This window comes from Dermacentor variabilis, chromosome 6 (genome assembly GCF_050947875.1).
Source record: "Dermacentor variabilis isolate Ectoservices chromosome 6, ASM5094787v1, whole genome shotgun sequence".
Classification (NCBI taxonomy): Eukaryota; Metazoa; Arthropoda; class Arachnida; order Ixodida; family Ixodidae; genus Dermacentor; species Dermacentor variabilis.
The window spans coordinates 198,544,896-198,561,180 of record NC_134573.1 but is presented as its reverse complement, the minus strand read 5'-3'; the positions used below and the strand labels follow the sequence as shown (position 1 = coordinate 198,561,180).

The 16,285-nt window shown below is 49.6% G+C and overlaps 1 protein-coding gene across 1 annotated transcript in view; it reads right to left on the bottom strand.

Annotated features, from left to right (window-relative positions):
* Positions 1-576: 576 nt before the first annotated feature.
* LOC142586053 (ankyrin repeat domain-containing protein 16-like) overlaps positions 577-16,285 on the bottom strand; it is a 111,595-nt gene continuing 95,886 nt past the window's right edge. Inside the window, exon 8 of the mRNA XM_075697305.1 lies at positions 577-2,466. Coding sequence (XP_075553420.1) covers positions 2,369-2,466 — 98 coding nt within the window. The 3' untranslated portion in view covers positions 577-2,368. The remainder of the gene's footprint in view (positions 2,467-16,285) is intronic.

The window sequence follows — 16,285 nt, the reverse complement described above, 5'->3', positions numbered from 1 at the left end:
AAACACTCTTAAATCATCAGGATCCCGAGATATGATGAATTTATTGAATAACCTAGCCTTTTCTTTTATCTTTTTAAATAATTGAACAGTAACCCAGGGTTTACGTATCCTTGATGGAGCGGACACTTTAGGAACGGAAGGAAAATGTTTAACATAATAAGAAATGAACGTTTCCAGAAAAGCCCCGTAAGCACGATCAGCACTTGTAGCAGCAACAACACTGTCCCACACTACGTGACTTAAGTCATCGCGAAAACACTCTAGCCGTTCTTCAGTTATAATTTGCGAAAAGCAAACTCGTTCTGGTGATCTTTTATCTTTCCGTTTGACAGTGAGGAATACAGGCATGTGATCACTCAAGCTGTATGAAATAGTGCCACATTGAACACTGTTTGATCCGTAGTTAGTAATGAACTAGTCAAGGCATGTGGATGTATCACAGGTAATTCTGGTAGGAGTACTGATAACATTGGAACACCCATACGTTTTTAAAAGCAATTCAAAATCACGTGTGATATTGCAGTCAACCATCATGTTTATATTGAAATCGCCACCACAAATCAATTTATACTGTAATTCAACAATGTATTTTAATAATTTCTCAAAAAAGAGAAAAAAAGCCTTGGAGATTACCTCGCGGTGGTCTGTAGATAACAGAATAAACAGTGCGCGCATGTAACACAGACAATACCTCGTAGTCATCGTTAACACAAGAAAACTCTTGAACACAGTTTACATTAAATGAATCGCAACACGATTAGGCTAACCCCGCCACCGCGTGAGTTCATTCTTGATCTTGCAAAGCACTCGTACTTTGGCGGACACCAGGGGACCGTACAATCACTGTACCACGTTTCAGAAAGCATTATGAAATGAAAACGTAAGTTTAGGCTGCTGAAAAAAATGTCAAGTTCATCCTTTTTATTTTTCACTGACTGGCAGTTAATATGTATGCATCTAATCAATCCACCATTCTGCGAGCTTGTATTATCATGAAGATCCGACGAACGCATTTTATTCGAGTGTCCCAACATCATTTAAACTGCAACTTACTTTCACTCCTATGCTCAAAAAACGATCTTATCCAGATCAGCAGGCGACTTTATCAAGTGTGCGCGATCGCCCTCACTCTTTCTTAGGAACACTTTTCCAGCGCGGTGCCATGCAAAGCGGAAATTATTTACACGCGCCCATTCTTTCGCAGCTCTTAGGAGCATTCGATTCTGCGCAGTCAGGTTTTCCGTGATAAACATTCCATGCTGAGCACCTGACAAAACTCTCCTTTTGTTCAGCCATTGCTCCCTTGTTGACTGGTTGGAAAAGCGTACGATAATGCCGGGAGGCCTGTCGCCTCTGGTCTGAAGCCGGTGAATCGAGGTAACAGTTTGTTCAGTCAAAGGGGCAAGTTGCAGTTTTGAGGCAATGACATTCATTTTATCTATAAGACACTCGTTGTTGTCTTGATTAACACCGTGAACCTCAATATTTAGTTTCCTGCTGTGGTACTCAAGTTCATTTATCGAGGAGCGCACTGAAAGCAATTCTGCGCTCATGTTTTGCTCCTCTAGTTTGCAAACTTTGTTCTTGAGCGCCTTTAGGTCATTGTCATGCTTCGCAACGGCCTCGAACTTCCGGCCTCAAGAATTTTGTCATACTTGGTTGATAATAGACTCACCGATTCCTCAATATCGTTTACCGTTTGCTTGAGGGGCAGTAATTCAAGTTTCCTGCTTATCTCGACCAGCATCGTGGCTATTTTTCCATCAGTTTCCTTTGGCACAGACGAGCTCTGTCCTACTTTGCCCTTACGACATGACGGGTAACGCCAAGATTTCGTATAGTCTTCCCCTTTACACCGGTACGTACTCTCAGAAACTCCGGAGCATTCAGTTCCGATATGATAATAGGCTGAACACTCCGAGCATTCCATAAATTGGTCATCGTCCTTAAAGGCACTGCGACACTTGCTACACTCCGATTCATTTGAAGGACCCATGACGACAAATAGCAATCAGTGATTATATAGATGCAGGAAAATAAGGCACAAGTTTCAATCACAGAGATTGTTCAATGGCAGCAGCAGCAGCAGCAGCAACAAGAAAAAGTACGACCGAACGTGTACACAATTAACAGAAAAAGACCATGTGTAAGAAGCACAAACCTGTAAAAGGTTGCGGAGCCACGTTAGATTGCCGTCTGTATTCCGCTGCCGCTGCTGCCAAATTACCGGGAGAACACAGCGCAACCCATATAAGTAGCAGCAGAAGGGGACCCTTGTGACCTATCCGCAGGATGCACGTGATTCACGGTGAAGGACAAGCCAGGCGCCAGGTAGATGAACTAGTCTTTAGGCACGAGGAGTAGCAGATTATCCTGCGCATGCTCTTTCCATCCACGTGGTCCGGCAATCCTGTCTTCGGATCAAAAAGATGGCCCCAAGACGGTAGGCGCGCAGCAGAGAAAAATCTGTAAAAGGTTGCGGAGCCACGTTAGATTGCCGTCTGTATTCCGCTGCCGCTGCTGCCAAATGACCGGGAGAACACAGCGCAACCCATATAAGTAGCAGCAGAAGGGGACCCTTGTGACCTATCCGCAGGATGCACGTGATTCACGGATCCCCCTTTCCCCAGACACGGCTAAGCCGCGCACGGCTACACGCGGGAGGGTCCAACCCTCGTGTGCTCGGGTACGTGGTGTCGCAACACACCAAACGCCTGCTTACGCAGACGCCCCTGCGGGGAAATAATAATATTTGGGGTTTTACGTGCCAAAACCACTTTCTGATTATGAGGCACGCCGTAGTGGAGGACTCCGGAAATTTTGACCACCTGGGGTTCTTTAACGTGCACCTAAATCTAAGCACACGGGTGTTTTCGCATTTCGCCCCCATCGAAATGCGGCCGCCGTGGCCGGGATTCGATCCCGCGACCTCGTGCGACATTACATTAACGCATAATCTATTGTCGAGTGTCGACTCCCTACCTCCCATGTTATGATCCCGTCACACTTTTCAGTAGAGTTACAGACAACTAAGTTAAGCCTCTCACACATATCCAGCAGCATCTTACCTGTGGAGTCTGTGTACCCATCCATATCTTCAACATGCGCATTCATGTCTCCTAATACAATTACTTCACATCCTTTTCCTAGCTCATTGATGTCTGCTGCTATACAGTCCAACATTTTTTTGTTTTCCTCTTTAGCATTTGATCCTGTCCAAAGGTACACAAAGCCTAGAAGTGTTTTCGCCCCTGCTACTTTTCCTTTTAGCCATAAATGCTCCTTGCATTCCTGTTTGACCCTTTGCCAATTTGTATTTTTATGAATGAGTGCTCCAATTCCCCCACCCTTTCTGCTACCCTGCACTCTGTTGCAGTATTCCCATACATAATCAGGGTTACAGGGCGGTTGTTCCATGTCCCTAGGATGTGTCTCTACAAACCCATAAACCATTAAGTTCTCCTGTCTTAGTTGTTCTTCGATTTCCTTCCATTTTAGCCTATTTCTGCCACCTTGCATGTTAATGAACCCTATGTCTGACTTAATTTGGCTCTTGCGCTTATTCCTGTCACCTCTCCTACAGTACCGATGTTTGCGTGTTTGTGGCTCCTGCCTCGAATCGTCCACGCCTACACTGCTTCTTTCAGGGCTCTGGGTTCCCCTAAAAAAGCTGTTGCCTGGCGACCCATCCTGCTCCCTATCCTTTTGCCAGTGGCACCACTGCAGTGGATGCCATCCTGCACAAAAGGCCGGAAGCCGGTTCCGTACACGTCCCTGTGGACCTCCATCACGTTGTACCCGAGTCGTCCGCTCAGACTCCTAATGACCCGATTGGCCTCAACCACCCTCCTTTCTACCTGGTAAGCCTGGCCCTGGACCTCTGGGATAGTGCATATGGTCGGAGGGAGGCCTCTCTAAGCTTACTCAGCCCAGTCTCAATGTGCCTCTCAAGGTCCTGGCTTCTCCCCCTTAAGCACGTCATTGAGCCCAGAATGCATAATGACCAAGCTGTCGCTCTCCGTGCTGAGCCCAACTACTTCCCGCGCCTTGGTCGTTGCTTCCGCCATGCCCTTGTCCGCTTGCGCCTCCACCTGTACTCGCCCGTCCGCCTTCACTCTCGCCATCACGCCCTGTTCGGCCCTCCCCACATTGGAGTCCCCTATCACCAGGACACTTCTACGTGCAAACCGTTCGACTGCAGCCTGTGTCCGCTGCCCCTCCCTTTGCGCCCGCTGGCGCCCCTGTGGCTGCAGCGTCGCCTCACTCGGGGCGCGTTGTGCAGCTTCACTATAACTACGCCGTTTCACCGGCGGCGAGCTCAGGACGGCTTGCTCTGGCTCCCTGCCGCCCACTTCGCCTGTAGTTTCTACCCTACTTTCTGAGTTTTTGTCAGCACTTTGTTGTCCTGACCCGACCTTCTCCGCTGCCCGCGTCTCCAGCGCGTCGAGCCGCCTTTCCAGTTCGGCGCTACTTTCTTTTAACGCGACAGCGTTAAGGAGCTCGTGTCGCAGAAAAGCCGGTGTCGTCGGCGGCGTTGGCCGTGAGCGATAAATCCCAGCAGGCACTTCATGAATAAAAAAATTGGAGGACGCTTAAGCTTCGCCTTCAAGAGTGGAACGCGACAGCGTTCCTGTCGACCCGCCAAGGGGTGTAAGACAATGGGCTACAGGGCAGCCATCACTTACGAGGCGCCCCGCATCGGACGCGGTGAGCGTCGAGCCATATGTAGTAGTAGTAGAAAACTTTTAATGAGATCGTTTAAGAGATTCGCGGATTCGAAGCCTCCGTCGTCTTTCTTGGCGCCGGCGACTTGAGGCTTCTCTTCAGCAAGGTTGGGCCCCTAGTCCAGGGCTCCACTGAGTCGCGCTGCATCAGCAGCGTGCCGCACTAAGGCCCTTTGGGCCGCGAGCTCGCTGCTGGTGAGCCGGCTCTCCCATTGCTCCGCACTCGGGAATTCGTGTTGGTGGAATGCTTTATTTCGTTCGCACTCCCATGTGATGTGGTATCGAGCCATATGGTCGAGCAACGCAGCGCTCGGCGCAGCAACGAAACGTGCGCCTGAGCAAGCGGAACGAACCAAAGAACTCGGTATCTCGGAGGGGGAAATGATGCACGCCAGCCAAACGTCGTGATCGGCACGGGCCGAAAGATAGACAGATAGTGATCTAAAGAAAGGAAGGCCGTATGATTCTGCAGAGGGAGCAAGGCGAAGCGTTGTCAGGGGAGAGAGAGTCCATGCCGCGACCCGCCTCGCACCGGTCCTCGTACAGCTCCAATGCGCGCGTGGCGCGCCATCTGTCGGGCAGCGCCGTACATGGAGAGGAGGGGGTCTTCTATGTTTGCCGCAAGATGGCTCTGCGTGTGCGGAAAGCCCAGAAGAAATGCAGCGGAAACGCACTTCGCTACTCGTGTAATTGCGACTTCTGTAAGTTACATGTTCATAATTACCGATATACACCGCAGTATAACTTTCCACAGCTCGTTTCGAAGGCAACACCGCATTCACTAGAGGCGCGTTTGTACCGCTTGGAAGCATCGAACTCGTGGCTGAGTGGTAGCGTCTCCGTCTCACACTCCGGAGACCCTGGTTCGATTCCCACCCAGCCCATCTTGGAAGTTGCTTTTTTTATTTATGAAGTGCCTGCCGTGATTTATCGCTCACGGCCAACGCCGACACCGACGACACCGGCTTTTCTGCGACACGAGCTCCTTAACGCTATCGCGTTAAAACAACTTGCAAGATAGGCTGGGTGGGAATCGAACCAGGGTCTCCGGAGTGTGGGACGGAGACGTTACCACTGAGCCACGAGTTCGATACTTCAAAGCGGTACAAAAGCGCCTCTAGTGAACGCGGTGTTGCCTTAGAAACGAGCTGTTTCTAAGGCTCAGGCGTGCGTCGCTTGCTCAGGCGCACATTTCGTTGTCGCGCCGAACGCTGCGTTGCTCGACGCTCACCGCGTCCGATGCGGGGCGCGTAGTCGCTGCGCCGTAGCCGTAGCGTCTTACACCCCTTGGCGGGTCGACGGGAACGTTGTCGCATTCCACTCTTGAAGGCGAAGTTTAAGCGTCCTCCAATTTTTTTCTTTCTCAAGCTCGGCCACGGTCCTTACTAACTGCGCGGCCTGGGCCGCCTCCACCTTGACGAAATTGTCAACTTTCGCCTGCAGTGCTACCCGCTTCTCCTGTTCCTCCATCAGGTCTGCCTTAAGCTCGTCGAACTTAGCCGCCCAATTCCCTTCCAGTTTTTGGACGGCTTCCCTGACGCCCTCGCACGACCTGCACGTGAAGCTAGACCCCTCCGCGTCTGCTAAATTCTGGAACTTAGTTTTGTCGAGGAAGCACCATCGCAGGCACTCGTCGCACGGCACTGGCTCCCCGTTCCCCGCGGCCTTCACGTTCTTCGATTTCATCGCTGGGCCTACGTCCCTAGGCCCCAACGAGGAAGTTCGCCAAATCACTCAAACAAAGCCGACCTCGACCGCTATCCCAAACTAAAATAAAGAATTATCACTCCCTACCCCATGTAAGAATCCGAGGAGCTAGCTGAAAGAATTAACTAAGCCTATCAATAGGTCCCTCCTACCATAGAGTTTGCTACAAAATTACTAGAGGGAACTCTGGCGCTGCAGTCGTTGTCCTACCATGGGAATGATGGGAAGTACATGGATTTGTCTGATCTTCGTGCTTGTGGATTCAGACGTTCTTGTGGCTTTGTATATTACGCTATATAAATATTATTGTCGTATATTTGGGCGCAAACTATATTCTTCGAAGTGCACAAGACGCCGGGAACGCGTACAGTTTCTATTAATTGCAACGATTGAGTTTGTCCAGGTGGCCAAATCGAAACGCGCCAAGCGTCTCAAGGCACTGGCATGCCCGCGATAAATTCATAAGGGCGTTTCATTTCCTTGTCGATACGTGCGTCCGTGGCTTAATGGTTTCAATATCAGGCTTCTGTGCTAGAGTCCCTGCGTTCGAATCGTGCTGTCGGGCAATTTTAATGATGTTTTTTTACTTATTTATTCCGCAATATACTGTTGAAAATGACGAGTTAACAAAGTCACAATGCCGTTTGAAGCCAAAAGGACGAAGTTTAGGCAAATCCATGTACTTCCCATAATTCCCATGCTGGGACAACCGCTCCCATTGCAGCTCCCGTAGACACTAGCGCCAGAGTTCCCCCTAGTAATTCTTGTAGGAAACTCTATGCCTCCTACCAACTAGGCCAGGAGAAACAGGCGGCAGCGCCTCTGGCGGGCGCCAGAGCAGTCGACGCTGAGTGCGCCACGGCGACGCGGCGCAGCGATGCGGCAGTGAGCACACTGTCCCTATTCTAGTACACTGTACCCATAGGGTTCAGAGATAACCTCCGTGGAGATAACAAAATTCATGTAAATAAATATGCGGTGGAAACATAGAGTTTCTCACTACATTACCTAGAGGGGAATCTGGCGCTGCTGCGCTCTGGTATGCATGGGAATGCCGGCATGTTGTGACTTCGGATTGGCATCGTTCTCGGAGAGACAGGACACCTTGAAGACGCGCTTGGCAAGCACCGTTCCGTCTGTCACAATCATAGAGTTTCTAAATAACTACCATAGAGCGAAATGTGCCGCTAGTGTCTACGGGGGCTCTCATGAGCGTTGCCTCAACCTACATGGGAATGATGGGAAGTACAGGTTTCGGATCGACTTCGATTTTCAGACGAATGGCGTTTGCTTGCGGCGCAGTAAACAAAGCTATACTTAAATATTATCGAGTAAAATCTAATTTTATTTCTGCAGTATGTTATATAATGTACAACACGCTGCATAAGCTTTGTATCACTTTGAGATGGAAGCACGGTTTACCATGGTTTATCGCCAGGACACACCAGGTATGCATTTTTGTACCATTACATTCCGGATTTAACGACAAAGACTAATTATTTATTTATTTTTGCAACAGCAGTAACAACCGTGCATGTACTTGTATAAAATACTTATCAAGTACTTATGGAAATAAACATGTATTGTGAGAAAGTGTTGCGCCCTTGAGCGGAATGCTACAAGTGTCGTCTGCTACGACGCCTGCTCGCTGCAAACGCAAGACTTTTCTCGCAGACGACAGGCGCTTGCGAACTCTCTCGCTCTTTCGAAAAGCTGCGTCGGCTGTCACGATTGCTGAACGTCATCAAGTACTTTAAGCATATCTGCTGCAATGCTAGCTAGGACGCTTGTGGCTTCCTACGAGTATGCTTCATTATATATTATATTGACGTACCGCTTCCGAAGCGCTACGGCGTGGCTTTGCACTTACCCATTTTGCGACACTAGAATACAGCCATGAAGCAGCAACCTTTCCTATCACAAGTAAGTTTGTGTTCTCAAAGTCCTAAAACACGCATTTCAATGAACACATAAACGAGCAATGCATAATGAACCCCGCAAAAAAATTTCATTGTCAAGCCACTAGAAGTACAACTGTCTATGTCCTGTATCAGTAGTGCCTTCTTTTTCCTATTCTGAAGTTTCATAAAGCACGTAACGCTACAGCGCCAACCTAATTAATACACTTAACAAATCAAGGTCCAAACTGTCAAAACATGTTCTTTCAACGTTTACGATGCCGTGGCTTTCTCGTCAGGGATTCGACACCACACCGCGACACAAACATCATCTCAGCCGCTGGCCCAGCGCGCTATCGCCACTTCGAGCAACATAACAAAGGCAGAGAGCTTTGCGTTGCACTGTCGCACTGCAGGTTACAGCAATTGCGCTTGGAGCGAAACCTAAACTGCCAAAATATACTTGTAGACTTGTTCGCCAGTCAACAGAACGCCAATCCGAAGCCTGTACTTTCGATCATTCCCATGATGGTTGATAAAACCCCTCAATTTTTCAAAAGCAGCGCCATTCTTAGATCTTTCCGCTACCCCGCTCACCCTGGCGCGTCCTCCTCCACGCATAGAGTTTTATCTAGAGGGAAATCTGGCGCTGCTGCACTGTGGTATGCATGGGAATGCCGGTATTGGCGGCGAGGAGTTACGGAGTCGCCATCTATCGGAAGCACCTCGCTGATGTAGTATGAGGGATCACGCGGCGCGCTCCTCATAGGTTTTGCTGTCAGCGCTCACTGAAAACACCACACGCGAGCTCTCCCGGACATTTCTGTAAGTACTTTCGAAACGAGAGAAGTTGTTTACTGTCTAAATAATAATCTTGGGCAAACTGAAAGCGCACAATCCTTTACAGACGCTATCTCTTTACCGAATATGTACAGTGAACGCCACTGCGCGCGGTCGCCGCGATGGAGTCTCCCGAACCGGCTTCTTGCATGAAAGGTAGCCAAACACTGAGAGTAAACTATGTGAAATATGTTCTTATAATGTTTGTATAACTAAATGGAGCGTAACAGAATGAAGCCTCAATGCAGCGATCGCGCAGATTCGCAGCGACCGACTGCGCGTCTGCATGCTTGTCCGCGCACTGTTTCGCTTTCTCCGCGCGCGCGTTCTCGCACCGTGCCATGAGCTTTAGGCCGCAGAATATGAGCATTTCACAGTATACAAGCAACCATTGTTGCGTGGGAGCTATCAGAGCTGTTCAAAAATAACTTCATTGTAGAGACTTCGACGCCTACAGGGACTATGATGTGCCGTCGCGACGATTCAATCTTTTTTCTTCTTCTAAATTCTTTGACTTTTCAATATTATTTTTCGAGTTGCGTCGCACTGTATATTTATCGGTGTTCTCACCGCGCAATTTCCCGCTGCTCCTTTTTTGGTAATCCAGTGCATTAATTCACAACACAAACATGACCATATGCCACGCTTCTTTTTTTTTTGATGGGTTTCTTACCGCTCCCTTTCCACTCCAGTGAACTTGCCAGTATCTATAGCATCGACAAGTTCATAGATCAAACCGTCATGACATTAGTCGGGCAGCGGACTCGGGCGAGCGTCTCAGTGCGCGTTTTCAGAACATCGCAGACCGGGCGCCGTCCAGAAATCTTCCTCGCGTCTGTGCTTGCTGCATACCCGAGTTGTAGCCGATGACTGTTTGCCGGTTTTATGTTTCGCGAGCCAAGCTTCACGCAGCTTCTTGTCCTGCGGCTACGTGTGAATAAGGCTGACACCGGCCTCCGTTACGTGCGTCCGGCCCTGCGGCACCGAGCAGTAGCCTACCATGTTGCGCGCCTGCAAAGGCAGCCACTACCTATTGTAGTGCTTTCAAGCGTTGTAAAGGAGACACTCGAAGCGGGAAAAATTTCGCTACTAAATGAGGACCGCAGCGTACGAGGGAATTCAAACTCGTTTTCAGCTCGCTTCGGCGCTCCCGAAGCAGCCGACGCGGCCGCTATGTCCACGTGATCCCTCCTAGCACGTCACGCCGACGGCGGCGCCAGCTTTTCCAGTGGTGGAGCTCGAGGCCAATATTGTGGATTCGGATTGGCATCGTTCTCGTAGAGACAGGACACCTTGAAGACGCGCTTGGCAAATACCGTTCCGCCTGTCACAATGATTCATTTTCTACTAGAACAGCACGTGAAAAGCTGTTTTAGCCTTATTATTACGCGAAAACATGTTTTGTTTAACTATGAGAACTTGTTATTGTGTGTACGACTACATGTTACGTAAAAAGTATCAGCGGGCCGCTAAAGTTGGAGGACAGACGACAAGGTTCGCGCTCGCTTTGAAACAGTTGGTCGTGTGTTCTTGCTTTCCTTCGCTTGGTCATGCATCGAGGGTGAGTAAAGATGTAATATGCGTGAATGGAAACATTTCATGAAGATTTTACTTTGAGACGCGTTATTTGCGTAGCCATATCCACGTTTTAGACGAAGCCTCTTACAACACCAGCCAACACGAGCCTCGCAGATTCCCACGACTAGGGTGGCTAGAATGGGGAGGTGTGAAGACCGGCCTCCGGAAGCTGGCCCCAAAACGCGTTCCTGCCACGTGACGGCGCTGCCGGCCGGGGCGCCGTTTAGGGCGCCGTAGTTTCTCGGGACGTCTGCATACCTCCGCGCGGGAAAATGATTTGGTAGCGCTTAGTTTTTGCGTTTGAATGCGTTAAAATCTGACCAGACCTTTTTTTTCTACATGGTAGATGCTGAGGGAATTTAATGATGTTTCGCTGCTCTCATTTCACATGGAAACAGCGAGCACCGACTACGCAGCCGACAAAGCAACGGTTTTTGCGACCACCTCTTGCCGAGATTAGCGCGCTTATGCCTTACCGAAAATATAGTTCATAGGAATTGCCGCGCAAGGCCAGCGCATTGGAATAACCTTGAATGTGTCGCCCGCACATAAGTCACATTTTTGGGATTGTAACATTACTTTAAATGGAGGAAGTTCATGCAATATATCAGCATTGTGGTCAAGAAATTCTAGAAAGTACGAAACGCTTCCGACTTAATACATGTTTATTGGAAATAACACAGTTATTGCATAACATCACATTTTTACAAAACGCAGGGTTAACCTTCTTGGCTTTGTTGTGGATGACGCACGTACTGATTTAAGCTTTTGAGGAAAAAGTGAATACGTGCTATAAAATAAAAACCTAGACACCGATCCTGTTAGACCAGCGGAATGCCTCCTGCAGCCAATCTGTGGCACATTGGCTGCTAGAAGTGAGAAATTTTTGACAACTTTTGCGTGCAGTCGCGTAGTGCTAAATGCACGAGTGAACCTGTCCTCGAGTGTCTGAATGAGGTTGTATAGACATGCTGAGGGATACAGAAGCCCCCCCCCCCCCCCCTCCGAGACGCGGTCCCGTATTTCAGCAGCAGAAGTCGGTCGAGAATACAAAGCTTGGACCATCTGCCGAAAACCCACACTAAAACCAGCCTTTTCCAGAACACGGAAAAGGTACCTATGGCTCATGATGTCGAAAGCCTTCTCCTGATCGAAGGAGCAAAGAATACCGGGAAGTTTCCTGGTATTTCCCTCCAGGAGAAGGTCCTTCACTGCTAAACCGTGAAGCTGAATAGAGCGCCCCTGGACACTACATGCCTGGTATGGACCCAAAACAGTGCTGAGCACTGGTGTGAGTCGCGCACACAGGCACTTTGCTATGAGCTTATAATCGCAGTTCAGAAGCGTGATTCGACGCCATGCTCTCAGATCGGAGCTCCTCGACTCTTCCTTACAAAGGAGAGTGATTAGCCCCTCTCGTTGAGACGCTGACAAAGTCCCTTCGCCGAGTAGCCTGTTCACCAGTGATGTGAACGGCTTCACTAACAGTGTCCAAAATTTAACATAAAATTCGACTGTCAGACCATCGGATCCTGGACTGAGATTACGCTTCATAGACTTCAAGGCCGAAAATAGCTCGTCCTCATCTATGGCTGAGTCGCACGCTTGTGGCGGCTCAGCTCGTGAAGCAAACGGAAAGACAGCTGGAGAGGCAACCGGAGAGGCACACAACGTTATGTAAAACTGCCTCGCCAGTGCATGAACTCCACCTGGTGAGTCGCCTATGCTACCATCACCTGGATATATTAGGGAAAAGAGAGTTGTGTTCTTCCTTGAAAGATGCTTACGTAGGATGTTTCTGCTGCACCACACTTCCATTTCCAGGCCACAGCCTGAGCTCTGCTCAGGCTGTGGCCCTCAAGTCGTCCCAGCGTCGCTGCAGGAGAATCCGAAGTTCCTTTCAGAGTGAGGCCAGAGCCGAAGCAACACCAGGCCCGCCGGACAGTGGCCTCCAGAGCAGGAGGATAGCGTCGGAGACAATTTTAATCTCCCCACGCTCCTCGTGCGCTCGAAGCTTGCCCCAAGACCTGAAGCACTCACGCACTCTGACCTTCAAGTCATCACATTCTGTGCCACTCAGATTCGCTGTGTTGTGAAGCGATCGAAATATAGGAAACACGAGAAAAATACAGCTGCACTATACCGACCACGAGAGTTACTTTGCACTGCACCGTGGCCTACGAGACCGACAAGCTCACGGCGCCCCCGCGCTAGCCACCCTACCCGCGCCCCCGATGGAAGCGCCAAATTTTACCCCAGTGGGAGGAACGCGTAGCGGGGCCTACCTAGGCAATGGCGGCGGCGCCGCGGTCTTCACACCTCCCAATTCTAGCCACCCTACCACGACGGCACGGTGCCCCCTTGAGAAACTCCCATAGACAGTGGCGCCAGATTACCCTCTAGGTGTTATAGTGAGAAACTCTGTGATTCTGGACATTCCGCCATTTTCTTCGATGCGTGACGTAGGCGCGACGCAAACAAAATGGCGCTGGTGGCCCCGTTTTGCTTACGTAACGTGACGCCAACTTGACGTTTCGCCTAAGAAACTGAAATGAAGGCACTGAATATAGCGTTATCGGTGAAGCAAAACAGTTTTCCGCCGCCGTAAAAATAAAGCAGCTATCTCAAAGCGTATGATTTTTCCGTCGAAAATGCTTCTCGCTTCCGTCGTCTGCTGCGTACAAACCGCCGTCTGCTTCAATAGCTAGGACGCGTGTCCCCGGAAAATGGAATGAGTCATCGCATGTTGGCGCAAACACGCTTGTTTTCTTGCTTGAGACAGCATACGCGACCTACCAGTGGTGATGCGCGCACGTCCTAGGCAACGTTATCGCTATCTCGTGAAACGCAAGCGACTCAGCCCGACTCGCTGGCTGAGAAACGGCCGAATATCACCGATAGCGTTGCGCGCGCCAGAGATATCCACTAGTGCGACGCTAGCGCCGGCGCTGCCATCTCTTGTTCGTTTCGCTGGTTACTCGCACCGCGGAAGGAAACTTCAAGGCGCCGCCTTGCGTACATTTCTTTTTATAAATTAGAAAGAGGCCGTTGTCATAACTTCTGGTTGAGCGAAAAGGCTATTATCTTGATTACAATACAAATGCAGCAGTGAAATGTGGACAACATTGCCGAAAGTTTGCTATGTTCAATCAATATTATTTCGTATAAACGCGTTCTTTTAAAAAAGGATGGCCCCAAACACAAATGCCAACATCACCCGAGAGCGATGCAAACACTATGAGCATGCGTCATGAACAAAAGATTTTCGTGGCGCCAAAGGACGGGGAAAATGTGGCGATACGCATTCCTCTCGGCTGCCATTGCATATGGCTGCTCATTAGCATAATTCGCGCGGCTCGTCGCAGCAAAAATTATGGCGGAAAATCTCAGCAATGGCGGCCCAGCGCAACGTCACGCATCGTCAAAATGACGTTTACGAAACAGCCCTTCCTGTGACGCTCCTCACGAGATATTCTTTCAGCTAATCAGCAAGCTGGCATGGCACATATCTTGGATCGCCACCACATATTCGCGCAATTGCAGATGCATTGCACTGGCTTCTGCACGCTACCGCTCACATTCTTTTTGAAGCGCTAACATCACAGTATATCTGCCAAGGACCAAATAAATGTATTAGTCCATAAAATTTGCAGCTCCACGTCACGTTTGGTCATCTTGATGAAAACGCAAAATGACATTTCGCGAAACTTTTGTTTCCCGGCACAAATTTCAAGGCACGTGAGCTCTCCACAGCCAATCAGAGAGTAAACATGGCGGATAATGGCGGCCGTGCAGCCGCCATGCGTGTCCAGAATAACGCCCCGTGTCGAGAATAGCACCCAATACCGTCATTCCCATGACGGCACGCCATGGCCTTAGAGTTTCAAACTCTATGGCCACGGCGGCATGGTGCCCCCTTAAGAAACTCCCATAGACGGTGGCGCCAGATTTCCCTCTAGGTGTTATAGTGAGAAACTCTATGGGTGGAAATTAGCAAAAAGCGATAGGAGGATTGGTGGCTTTGATCAAAAGCAGAGAGGTGACATAGGGTTGAATGTGTAGGAAGACGTATTGGTAGACCCCTTCTAGAACACCATAGTAATGTGACACTAAGCTCAGTGTTACCGACGTATTTAAAGAAAACGGCGAATTTTAATAAATTCCAACACAGCTTAAACAAAAATAAAAAGCTGAGCATGGTGGCAACTGCCATCACCCCGTTTCAAAGGGGACGCTCCTACCTCCCATCCATCCATCGCGTGCGTCTATTTGTCGCATAATTTCTCACTACATTATCTACACCTAGAGGGAAATCTGGCGCTGCTGCGCTGTGGTATGCATGGGAATGCCGGTATATTGTGACTTCGGATTGGCATCGTTGTCGTAGAGACAGGACACCTTGAAGACGCGCTTGGCAAGTACCGTTCCGTCTGTCACAATGATTCATTTTCTACTAAAACAGCACGTGAAAAGCTGTTTTAGCTTTATTATTACGCGAAAACATGTTTTGTTTAACTATGAGAACTTGGGCCGAATCTTATAACGGTTCGGTTGGGAAACCGTTCTTTTGGCCTCACCTGATTGGCCAAAATTTTGATTACGTCAAAGGTCGTCAGAGGCAGCGGGGCGGTATCGCAATTTTCGAATACGTCACGCATCTGTCAATCATCTTCAAAGCGAACCGGTCGTAAGAACCGGAGAAGGGGTAGTCCGCTTTGGGTTCCGTTGCTGTGGCTTGTGACCCTGGCCGCGCGCGCCGGTCGCGCGACCGCGGAGACGTGCGGGCGTCGCGCGCGCGTGCGTTGGTTGCTTCGGAGGCTATTACTTGCCTTCGTCGTCTGCTTGGCGTTGCTCTTTCGGTGTCGACCACGGCTGGAAATGCGATACGCTTTCGAAGAAGTGACGGATATTGAGTTGCACCGCCCTTGCTGGCTTTCTAAGTAGACCTTTTGCAAGCTACGCTATAAAATGGAGGAGACTCGGCTGCAAGCGTACGAGTGGCCATTTCACGCAGAGAAAGGGATATTGCGCGCTGCGGTTCATCGCCGCCGGCCTGCAGCTCCCAGAGCTCAGTCGGACGCGAAGCATTAATCGGAATTGTCTAGATCTCTGCTGCCGGCATTGTCCACAAAGTTGCTCTCGCAATTACTGTGTTGGCCGGTTGAAGGGCTGGGTCAGCTTTGCCGTGACTTCAGCTTCAAAGTCAATGCCAAGGCGATATTTGCATGGTGAGATCGAATTCCCAGTGCTATTGCCAGTGTGAATAGCTCGCAGATCGCCGTTCAGCAGTCAGAAGGGTTCAACCTAGGCTGGTTCAGCGCTTCCTTCGTTCGGCTGATAAAACTATACAGTCAGGACGGGAAGGTATTGTGGAGCTCTCTTATATGGCTGCCCTTTTTTCTCTAGTTTGGGAGTGCCATACTTTGTTTCTCAATTTCACGGCACAGCGCGCACCGTCAGCACCACACTCTTCGATTTGACTTCGCGCAGGCAATGCAGGGCCCGTATACCGTAATGTTCTATTTAAGTTCCACTGCT